The following is an 11999-nucleotide window of genomic DNA, read 5'->3' on the forward strand; positions in this document are numbered from 1 at the left end:
CTGCTCTCCAGAGTGCTAGCTACTCTCTGCTGTCTCAGACCATGAAATCTTTGTCCTGTGTCGGCAACCTTAGCTTCTAAAGGGAGGGGTGAGCGGTTGCAATTCGCAACCTCACCACTAGATGCCGCTAAAATTTACAGTACACCTTTAAAGGGGACAAAAATTCACTTTTACATTTGTCTGACTATCACCAGACCAAGCTCAATTTAAGATTGAACATTGGTCTGGGGAATCTGCTTTGTGTTTTCTACTGCACAAGAGGCGTGATAAACGAGCATAAATTAAATGACTCTGTACGCAATTGGATAGTCCTTCAACCAATCAGACCACAAGAGGTGTGATCAACGGGCAACGACCCATCGCTTCTCTATCCGTCATCGTGTTAAACCCGGCAAAAGGGGTTCCCGCAAAAGTGTAACAGAAGCAGTAGAAATGAATGTACAGGTTTCCAGACTGAGTTGCAGGGCGAAATCAAATCGCCGACATGGTTTTTGAACAAAAATGTGTGTCAGCAGTGTGTACACAACCACCCTATAATGGTGAAAATCCACCCACTTTTTTTAATCCCCACAAATCATAAGCAGTGTCTCAGAACAAGCCGTTTGTAGATTCTCACATACGTCACATATGCTTAGGCCCTGCCTACGACTGCTGACGGACTCTGCCTTATTAGCATAGACTTCACCCTGAGTGAGTTGTACACAGTCCGCCATGTTTATCTCTTCGTCAGAACATTTAAAGGGATAGTTCACCCAAAAATGAAAATTCTGTAATGATAATTTTGTAAAATTCATCATATCCAAACCTGTATGAGTTTCTTTGTTCTGCTGAACACAAAAGAAGATATTTTGAAAAATGTTTGTAACCAAGCAGATAGAGCAACCATTGACTACCATAGTAGGGAAAAAAATACTATGGTAGTCAATGGTTGCTCTATCTGCTTTGTTACAAACAAAGTTAAAAGAAAAAATCTAAATTTTGAGGCTGCACGGAGAGTGCTGACACATCAGATGCATGTTTAAAACATGACAGTGAAACGGTTTGAATACAAAACACTACAGTACTTGTTGCAAATCATTATAAAGTAATTAATTTGTTGACTAGATGCTGCATTAGCAGGTAAAGAACAGCAGTGTGTATGTTTGTCGTCGAGGCAAAATTTCTGGGGACAGAAATATAAACAAAGCAGAAACGCATTCGTTTTTTTTATTATTAGATAATCGCCTACTAAAAAAGCAGACTGTTTGGATTTATATGAAAGGGTAACACTTTACAATAAGATTGCATTTGTAACATTAACTAAGGTTAATAAATGCTGTGGAAGTATTGTTCATTGTTAGTATGTTAATTTCAACATTTAATTGAGTTTGAATTTTTATTTTTATCTGTTAACCTTGGTTAATGCACTATGAACTAACATGAATGATCAAGGTACAATTGTATTGCTCATATTAATACATGCTGTGAAAATGTATATTGCATAATGCATTTAGTTCATGTAAGCTAATACATTAAATGGGACTTGCATAGAGTAACCTATGAAATGCACATGCATGTTTCTAGGTTATAGCTAAAGTAACACATTTGACCTCATTTAAATATATTGTTTTTAATTTAGCACATTTTCATGGATCAGTACTGTTTTTTTATTTCTTGCAATAAGTTCATCACTGTTTTACTTATGTTTTTTGTTTTTCGACCTCTACATGAAATTGATGCTGAACACAGTCAAAATGTGCCATTGGAGAAGTGCTAATTAAACATTTGTTTTGCTCACTGATTTTGGCCCAAAACCTAAAATAGTCTCGAAAGTAGTCTCGGACAAAAATATTTGGTAGCTGAAATTTCAGCGCATCCCTACCAAAAATGAAGGGTTTTTTTTTGAAGATTTTGTTAAGAAATAAAACCTTATGTATTTGGTGTGACATGAGGGTGATTAAATGAAGACTGAATTTTCATTTCTGGATGAACTATTCCTTTAGGTTATCTAAAGGTTAAAGGTAAAAAAAACGGGGAAAAATTAGCACCCCTGAGACCTCTCTATGGAGTCTTAGGAAAACCGATAAATCCCCATCTTCTAAAGACAAGCCATTTATTTTTGCTGAGGTTGACCCAGCCGTGTTTAATGCAACTGAAGTCCATAAATCAATGGTCTTTGTTACCTCACACTCTTGTGTGTACTGTGTGTGTGTGTGTGTGTGTGTGTGTGTGTGTGTGTGTGTGTGTGTGTGTGTGTGTGTGTGTGTGTGTGTGTGTGTGTGTGTGTGTGTGTGTGTGTGTGTGTGTGTGTGTGTGTGTGTGTGTGTGTGTGTGACTTTAGTGGCTGAGGTCATTGAGGGGAGAAAGAGTTTAGCATGTACGGAAATGAACTTTTTAGACAGCAAAACAAGTTAACCACAATTTTTTTTCCTTACCGTATTTGTCGGGTCATCTTGTAGTATTGAGTCGTACAGCTTATTGGCATCCTCATACCTTCAACAGAGAGATCATGTTTAAGGATAATCAACAGGAACACCGGTCATGTGAAATTAGGTGGTAGAGCTATCAAATAAAGTTCACAGTAACCAACTTTTTGTATACAGAATGGCTTGTTTCTATAGTGACAGAGGCTACGTATCCAAGCGGCAGAAATAAACAGCCATTACTGTAGCTACTCAAATAGCCAGCGTTGTGCGAGGTTTACTAGCTCCACAAAGAGTGTAATCCACAAACATGATTGCCTGCACTTTGATTTACCTCTAAACAAATCAGCCTGAACTTCCACCACAAATCAGGCATCGTTTCGAAGCGCATTTCGCTTAAAAGGCATTCCAAAGCAAGACATATATGAGTTACAGATGCAAAAAAATAAAATAAATACACTCTACGGGCCCTTCAACCTGAACTGAGTGTTGGACAGCACTGCGTGTTTGAAAAGACGTTATGAATTACGATGCTGATCTCATACAGTGTTTTCTGAAGAATGGGAGGACAATGCCACAAGCACTTCACTTGTCATGTCGAATGAAAGCTTGTTTTTTTTTTTACGAGGGACAACCTGCACAGTTAACGCTAGCACAGCCAAAGCAGCCAGCCTTATGATCAAAACCTGTTTCAGCCCACAACCAACAACAGAAGCAGCTCTGGTTCCTATTATCATTGAGCTACACCGCCACTCCTCTTCTCACATCCACATTAGAGTTCAATCACTCTCTGGCACATCTCAAATGGCACCAGCCGCTTTGACTTGCTCTATTTATGTAGGATTCAGCCATGTGGGAGCGGAGGGGAGAGTTTCATTTAAGCCGAGCGTCTGATGGCAATTAGACTCAAATTTGCAGTTTATTTAATCTGACCGTGCAGGCGCAATCACTCACAATTACGGAACAACCCCTGGCATAACTGATAAACACGTCGAAGATATGGTGACCAGACGGAAACACATCTGAAATCCTGCTGAAATTCTATACATTAACATCACTTTACGACCTTCTTAATTGTTCGCTCAAACACTGAGAGAGGGTGAAACTCTCTGGGAGAGGAAACGCAGACCATAGGTACTATGTTTACAGGTCTGTCCGGCCTTGTTTTCCCAACCAGGGAGACAAAAAGAGAGGGGAGGGGGAAGCACAGAGGGACCCCCAGAATAATAGCGGGAGAGACCACTTCCGTCTTTGGAATTCCTCACTCAGGCAAAAGAGCCACAGGACTACTGAGGGCTGAACCATTCTCTCGCTTTTCCACTTAGCAGAAGGAACGGTGGCTTGGAAAATAAACAGCCTCCCTTCCCACGCATCCTGCCACTTACATCCCAGAACCCCCCCCCCCATCACCCCCCACCCACCCTTGCAGCTAATCCAAGGCCGTGGTGTTAAGATGGTGCAGCGCTGTATCTTACCTCTCCAGAGCCTCCATCCGCATCCCTGATAATCGCTTCACTCTGTGGCTGTCTGGAAACTGCCTTTTCAGCTCCTGTAGGCAACTCTACGCAAAGAACAACAAAAACGGTTGAGTTTCACCATGCGAGCATTTTCACTTTTCAAAGCAAGACTCCACAAACAGGTATTCCAAATGTTCTTCATGTATGCCATTGGTTTGTCATACCAAAGTCCTGTTCTAAACTCATGCTATTGGTTGAGCCAATGTGAGTATTAGCCAAAAACAGCTTAGTATTTTCTGCACAGTAAGATAAAATATTACTAATATATTTATACATTTCAAAATGACTACCATTCAAAAAATGCAGAGTTAGTAAGGTTTTTAAAATGTACTATTCTCAACCAGGCTGAATTTATTTGATCAAAAATACAGTAAAAACTGTAATATTGTGAAATATTTATATATTAATTATATTTCTGTTCTCTTCATTGTCACATGATCCTTCACAAATCATTCATATATCCTAATTCGAATGAGACATCCTAACTCAAGAGCCATTTCAAGGTTGAAAACAGTCATACTTAGGGCTGTAGCGATACACTAATCTCACGATACGATACGATACTCGATATTCAGCTCACAATACGATATATATCACGATATTCAGCCAACGATACGATTCGATATAATTCGATACACTTACATCATTTTCTGAAAGATTTAAAGGGGACAGAGTGATTTTGGTGACATCTTGTGAGTGTTTCATTTACTTGGATTGAATTAACTGAACTGAAAACTAAAATCATCAATTACACAATATATGTCTCTGACGGGACAGAGAGTCTACAGCTTGCAAATGCTGGACAAAATGAATCAAAGATGTGTTGAGAAAATTAGTTCCATTTATTGAAACAGTGCAAACTGTAGCTTACAAGCCTTTGAAAAGTAAATAAAGTGCAGTATTGCAATTAACAATGGAGTTTTAAAAAATTGCAGCAAGTGGCCTGTTCTGAACAGTTTCTTTGACAGCTTTTTTAGCTTGACACTGACATTTGGTAGTATTTCCAGAGTATTTCACGTTTGTGTCACACAGCTTGCAAATCAACCGCGATGCTTTGTCTAAGTCAAGGGTCTCCAACCTTTTTTCATTTGAGAGCTACTTTTTAAAAAAGAAAGTCAAAGAGAGCTACTCATGTTATATAATACTTAAAACTCTTAAATAATGCATCATAATTCTCATATTAACAACTATCCAAACTGTTTTGCACCTGAAAGAGTATAGTAGTAGTTCCAGTAGTCGGTACAATACCACTATTTTTTTTTTTTAAATAAATGTTTTATTATATATGATGATAATCATAAGTAAATAATACATAAACATGTAAAGGCTGTATGCTGTTTAAAAGTAAACATTGTTTATAAATGAAAGATCAAGTGAAAAATAAGCAACCATTAATAATTATATAATTAGTATTATTTATTTCATAATTATTATTATTAGTAGAGACGTATTATTATTACATAGAGACGTAGCTAAATGTACTGTAGGCTACAATCTGTAGTCAATGTCTTCACGTTAAACCGAACTTTTATTTTGACGGGTTGCCGTGATTACCAGTGTCTGTGTTCATGATGATATGACAGTGGGTGCGCGTCTTATTCAGCTCCCTAGTTCAGTTAGGGCACTGATCAGGGATCAGCCCATTGACTCATGTCCTGATCAGTGCCCTGACTACTGAACCAGGAGCAGAATGAGACGCAGCCAGTTTTCTCAAATGAAACGGTAAATTCTCATGAAGTGAGGTTTGTGTTCGTGTCGGCAGAGACTACAAGTGTCGGCGGGCGACTCATGTTGTTGACCCCTGAGTCTAAGTCGTCGCTTTCCTTCTTCTTTTTAAACCCAAAGTGCTCCCACACATCTGCTTTTAAGCATGAAGGCGCTGGATTTATATTCGCCGCCATTTATTTGAATCTCCTCGCTCTGACTCCGTAAACAAGAAGAGGTAGACGTCGGCGTAAAGTTAGTAGTACAGGTAACTTGCTCTACAGCGGTACTAGCGGCTGGCTGACCAAATCGCTCTTCCTGCAACGCAAATGGGGGTAAACACGGGGATTTGAATGGGACTTATGTATGTATCGATACTCGCGGCTTAAAAATCGATACTTTCTTGGGAGAAAAAATATCGATTTATATCGCAGAATCGATAAAATTGCCCAGCCCTAGTCATACTGCTTAATATTTTTGTAGAAACTGATTTTTTCTTTGATAAATAGAAAGTTCCAAAGAACCGCATTTATTTATTCATTTATATTTTGAAACAATGTCAAATTCTTTAGTCACTTTTAATCAATTTAATGCATCCTAGCTGAATAAATGAATAATTTCTTTAATAAAAGTACTGACATCAAACTTTATATTATTTTTATTATTATATTATTTATACAAACCTGTTTTCAAAAGTCTTTAAAGGTTATTTTTTTAACAAAAATAATTAAATCAACAGAAACTCTTCAAAGATTGGCATTTCAGGTGTTGTGATCAATAAAGTAACCCTGATGCAAAAATAACAAGGAACAATTACATTTATTTAAAAATATATATATACTTTGTTTAAAGGTTACCTAGACAGTTAGATTTTTTGTTTTACTATCATTTCATATTTCAGACTATGCTGACATTACCTTAAACATCAGGCATGATTATTTGCCCGAAGAATAAATTCATATATTTTTGGCACCACAGCTTGAGTGACTATGCAAAGCCTGCTGGATTACAGAGCACTTGAAAATTATACTACAACTCTCAGGGGTGATGAAATGTGGGCTTCATACATTTTTTTCATCCACAGCATTTAAAACTTTATAGATCTACTCTAAAAAGTGTGATGTGACTGGTTTGACAAGACAATATTACAGCGAAGGTTTCTGCTAACCATAAATTGAAATGGTAAATTTCCTGTCCGTGGGTGCCATGATAAACAGGTTGGCCATACAGCTGTGAGGGAAGACGTGAAAAATTGCAAGTGACGTGGGTGAGAATTCAGAACGCTGCACAGCGGGATCCCACAATTCCACACTGGCTACTATAAAAAGCAAAAGCAGGATGCTACTTTTACCAGTTCTTTCCCACTAAGATGAACAGGACCCTGCTTTTTTTCTTCTTCACACACTCATGACTTGGTGAGGAATGGTTACTGTCAAATCCAATGTTTTCCTGGTTAGGATGGAAAGTTTGCTCTGTGGCTTAGCCCGGCTGACCCATCATGCTCACAGACGGTTTTTCCCGCTGTTTTCCTAGCTGCTGGTAAGAACCTCAGAAACTGACTACTGTAAGTGTCTCAAGTCAACAAGGATCCCCGATTCCTACATGCTGAAAAATCACGCCTGATTTAAATCTCAAGCCAATTGTTTTTCCAAAAGCACCTGGGAAAACGTTTCATTTTCAATGGGCAAGAAAGTTACTTAAAGAAAACTCACCCAGGCCAGATCGTCACGACTGCAGTCCAGCGCTGCGATCATCACCTGCTCGTAAATTATCCAAACTGAGCACAGGAGACAAACATAAAATGACACCATATTAGTAAGTCTTATTTTTCAACATGGTAGCAAAGATGATGAATGAACATCTAACCCGTGTGAACTCCTTTCGAGCAAACTGTGACTTTCTTCTCTGTTTCATTAGAAAAGACAATCTTTAGCGTCCGTCAGCGACACAGTTTGTCTTCGTAATCTCCGAGTGTGGGCGAGCTGGCAGGTCTCATGGAAACGGTCAGGAAATCGACGCCAAACAAAACGAAGTCGCTGAATTTTGACAAGAAAACCTTAGCGTATTCATCAGTTTTATGTATCAGTTCAGTCAAACACCGCAAAGGGTGAGCGAATTTCACCCTCTATTCGTCATGACATGCGTTACGTGCTGAAATTGCGTCGTCTCGGCCCAAAAAGTGTGTCGTTCATTTGACAGATTACAGGAATTTTAAATTCCTACAATTAAATGCTTAAGTCATTTCCAAGACTGCAATGTTTAACGTTCAACTGGCAACCGTAACAAAGCGAGTGGCTTTAGCTGCTCTATTCACAATAAAGAAAACTGATTAGTGGGCTTGGCTAATGGAATCCAATTAATGAAATTAATGCTCCATGACAGACAAGTGTGTTTTGACAAGCATGCCCGAGTCTATCGGCTGAATGATTTCAAACATGCTAATTGAGGAAGAACAATAAAATCCCACCGAACAAGAAAAAAAACTGATATGCCAAAGCAAACAAACGCCTCAAGTTTTTTGAGCCGTTTTTATGATTCCAAGTCTTTCTTTGATAATTACCATCTTGTTTCACAGCCAATTTAAGAGCTGGTTTCAATAAAAAACAAGCTGTGTGAAGTATTTACCCTGCTCTGTAAAGACAGTATGAATCATAATCACAACAAAAAAAAATAAAAGTTTCAGTAAAAAGTCGACATCATGCATCAATAAAACAATTCATCGCATGGCAAAGAGACTTTCGCTCATCTTTGCTTCATTCTTTCCTTAATTAGATAACAGGCCCATCTAGAAATCTGAAAAGCTTCCACCACAAAAACAATCGTTATTTTTTTATTTTTATGCTTGCTTGTATGAGCACATGTATTGCAGTAAAAGCCTTTTTGAGGGCTGATGGGTAACTTTGGCTCTGTCATTGTTTGCTAATATTCCTCAAACAGCAGTGTTGTCACCAGCCAAAAGACGTTTAATAATAGTCATTTGAGATTACATGTGGTTTTAAAATAATAACATGGATGAAGCGAAAAAAATGCCTAAATCTGATTTAAGTAGAAAAGAGCCCAATTTCTCCAATTGGGAATGGGAAACCAAAAATTGTCATCTATAGGAGCGAGTTTTAGAGCTAGTATGAAGGATTGGATCACCTCTGAGATAATGATTTTAGCTGAAGAGAGTCTTGGCTTTAGTGGCTATGTTTGACAACACGATTGCAGGACTTGTCTGGCTTAGAAACCCATAACTGACCAAAGCAAATAAATATTAAGCCATCTGAAATGTTTCTGCTGTTTCCACTTCCACTCATTTTAAACGTCAAGAGAAAAGCTGAAAAGTCTTTTTGTTATCAGATCTTTAAGGACAAATCAAGACAGAGAAAGAAAAAAGAATTGGCGCTCTTTTCCGCCTTCTGTAATAGTCATATTCAAGCGGTTAGATACTCGACTCAAATACAATACTTTTTAAATCGTTCTTGATATACAGTTTTTTTGGCCAAAACATTGTTGTTTTTGAGACTAATTAAATGTATATTTGTTCTTGCAAATTAGTGTATCCAAATACTTAAGCAAAAGCACTAACATTTAATGTTAATTTGCCATAAACTGCTTATTTCCAAATGATTATGCAACTATATTTCCACCACTGAACTTTTACTCAGACTGTGCTAAAGACCACAAAACCCATGTCTAGTCACTAAGTGAGGTTTATCTATTTTTTTATTTTATTTAAAAAAACAGAGTGTTTTATCTCACATTTTAAATAGTAACCCCTTTCCAAGAAGTTGCACTCTAAATTCATCCTCTTTAAATCACTGCCGCAACTGCCATCAAAGCATAACTTTTGTAACTTTAATAAATTTCAAGACAATTACTGTCAAACTTCGAATCGCCTGCTGTGAGAAATGTTCCTATAAACTGTCTAATGGGAATATAACCTCAATGTTTTGTTAGGACTATGATGGTTCCATGCAATAAAAACGTATAGTTATTATTCAGCATATTTATTTGTTAAATATCCATCAGTTATCCTATTAAAGTGCTGCGCTTAGTGTCCATATGTGCATAAGAAACATGTCTGATCGTCAGCCAGACATCACCCTAAAAAACGGTCCAATTACAAAGCCATTACTTTAAGAACTGTACAATGCTATAGAGACAGAAGATTCTTCATTATTTATTACTTCTTATAAATATGCTTTTGTTTACTGTAATTGTACTTACTGTCATCTCCGAGTTTAGACGAATGCTCATTAATCAGCTCTTCACCAACATCCACTATCTGCTCACTGTTCCTGTAATTCTCTTCTCTCCACTTACGGAGTTTGTCACGCATCTCTGAAATGCAATAAAGGAACACATTAGCCCTTGGATTAAACTTTATCACATATTTGTTTTCATCATCCATCAATTATTTACTGGGAGTACAACTTGTAATTTCTCCATCTTAATTGTTAAAAAAAAATATCCATAGTGCTCCATTAATTTTTTTATAAGTTTCCTGACTACTATACTTTGTATGACTTAAATTTTAACACCCTGATAATGATGTTAGATTCTGATAACGGTGTCAAAACAGCTGAAAGGCCAAAAAAAAATCTAACTTAATAAAAGCACAAAGTTCCTACAGTGGGGGATAAAGGTCTGCTGAGAACACTAATGAAAATACTTATATTTTGCATTTGTATTGTTTTATTCTTCTTCCCGTTAGAAATCAAATAATCAGAAAAAAAAAAACACGAGTGAAAAGTTGAATAGAAAAATATACACGTCTTAATATTTGATATCCACTAGAATGTATGTAAGAAACCAAGTTGTGGGACATGTTTTATCTCATGTCTAAAGAGCCAGACATACATACTATCGTATCAGTCGTTAATAATGTTAATCTGCATTATTGCACTAAATTAGGATGTCAGATCTATGGCAACAAAAGATTGACATTATAAAAACAACAAGAGATTATGACAATCATAAGATAACTGAATCATTCTTTATTGTAGATGACCAATATGACATGCAGTTTTTTCAAGACATAAAAAACAGAATACTCCGCTTATATTTCAACATGAAAATGTCTATAAAGGACAATATGATAAAGCGCAACCTAAACACCGCAATCCATTGTGTGAACATAAAAGTATGTCTTTGTAGAATACAGATTTAGTTACTAAGCTGTACAGAAGCTAACTGGCTACCTAGAGCGCCTGGTCTTTAATGATAAGCACAAAAATAATGCATGTAGTTCGCAAACCTTTACAAAATGTATAACTTGTGTAACGTTTGAATGCCTACAGATACATACTGAATCAACTAATAACCACTGTTAACGCAAACAAAGTCATTTACCTTCCCAAGTGACATCGTACAGCTCCGACATAGACGACATGTTTTTCAAGCTCCGCCTCCTGATAGCTGATTGGTGGATGACAGTGACGTCGAGAGTCAACGCTGTGAGAAGGGTCATTGAGGGCAAAGGCCAAATCCAGACAATTTGTTTAATTTAAACATTACAACCACGGACCTTACATTTTTCCCTTATATTAGAAAAAAAGAGCAGCCTCAAGAACAATTAATAAATACAAATTAAAAAGATATAAATTACTATTAAAATAAAGAGAATGGGAACAATAGACAGTTTGCAGGATAAACATCATATATAGGCTATCTGCCAATCAAAGATCAATGACAACGAAATAATTAATTATAATTTATTCATTATTTTAAATGATTTAAAATTAAATATTGTAAATTATTTTAATATGAATAATACATAATATATAATAACTGTCTCTATTGTTTTCTCTATTTTATAAACTAAATTGGATTTGAATCTTTAGTCCGTTTTATTACCATAGAGAGTCGCATTTCTAAAGGTTATTGTGGTTTTATATGCTGTGTCTGTTTTCGTCTCTCTGTGTTAAATTGGTCTCTTAGGAGCTGTGGATCTGGCTCAGCGTGTGCATTTACTCTGCTGTGTCTACCACACAGTGCACTCACCAAGTGGACTCAGCACATGCTTGTTTATAGCAGCACAACCTAAACTTGATGTTGTTCCTTTTGTGGCTGCTTGTGCATTGTCGAAGCTGTGCCAAGTTTTTTTTGTTGTTGTAAAGGACACTGTTAGCGTACAAAAGGGAAACTATAGATAATGTCATCCTCTCTGCAAAAAATATGTGGTTCATTGTGCTCTGGCGACTTGTGGATTTATAATTTCCAGTTCTCCTGCATGGCAGCCACTTGATATGTGGATAAGGCTTGTTTCTGGAAAGCTAACAACCACATTAAAACAAGCCAATGCTAACTGATACTTAAAGGGTGCATAACACACACAGTTTCTGTCAATCTCATGTTGATCATGAGTACCTATAGGATAGAGTACTGCATC

The 11999-nt window shown here is 37.0% G+C and overlaps 1 protein-coding gene across 1 annotated transcript in view; it reads right to left on the reverse strand.

The window, feature by feature from the left end:
• Window positions 1–11056, reverse strand: part of emc2 (ER membrane protein complex subunit 2) — a 44613-nt gene extending 33557 nt beyond the window's left edge. The window contains exons 1-5 of the mRNA XM_079836391.1: window positions 10961–11056; window positions 9836–9949; window positions 7336–7400; window positions 3878–3963; window positions 2415–2472 (exon numbers count right to left, since the gene is read on the reverse strand). Coding sequence (XP_079692517.1) covers window positions 2415–2472; window positions 3878–3963; window positions 7336–7400; window positions 9836–9949; window positions 10961–11000 — 363 coding nt within the window. The 5' untranslated portion in view covers window positions 11001–11056. The remainder of the gene's footprint in view (window positions 1–2414; window positions 2473–3877; window positions 3964–7335; window positions 7401–9835; window positions 9950–10960) is intronic.
• Window positions 11057–11999: the final 943 nt, after the last annotated feature.

Source organism: Gobio gobio (genome assembly GCF_949357685.1).
Source record: "Gobio gobio genome assembly, chromosome: 15".
Classification (NCBI taxonomy): domain Eukaryota; kingdom Metazoa; phylum Chordata; class Actinopteri; order Cypriniformes; family Gobionidae; genus Gobio; species Gobio gobio.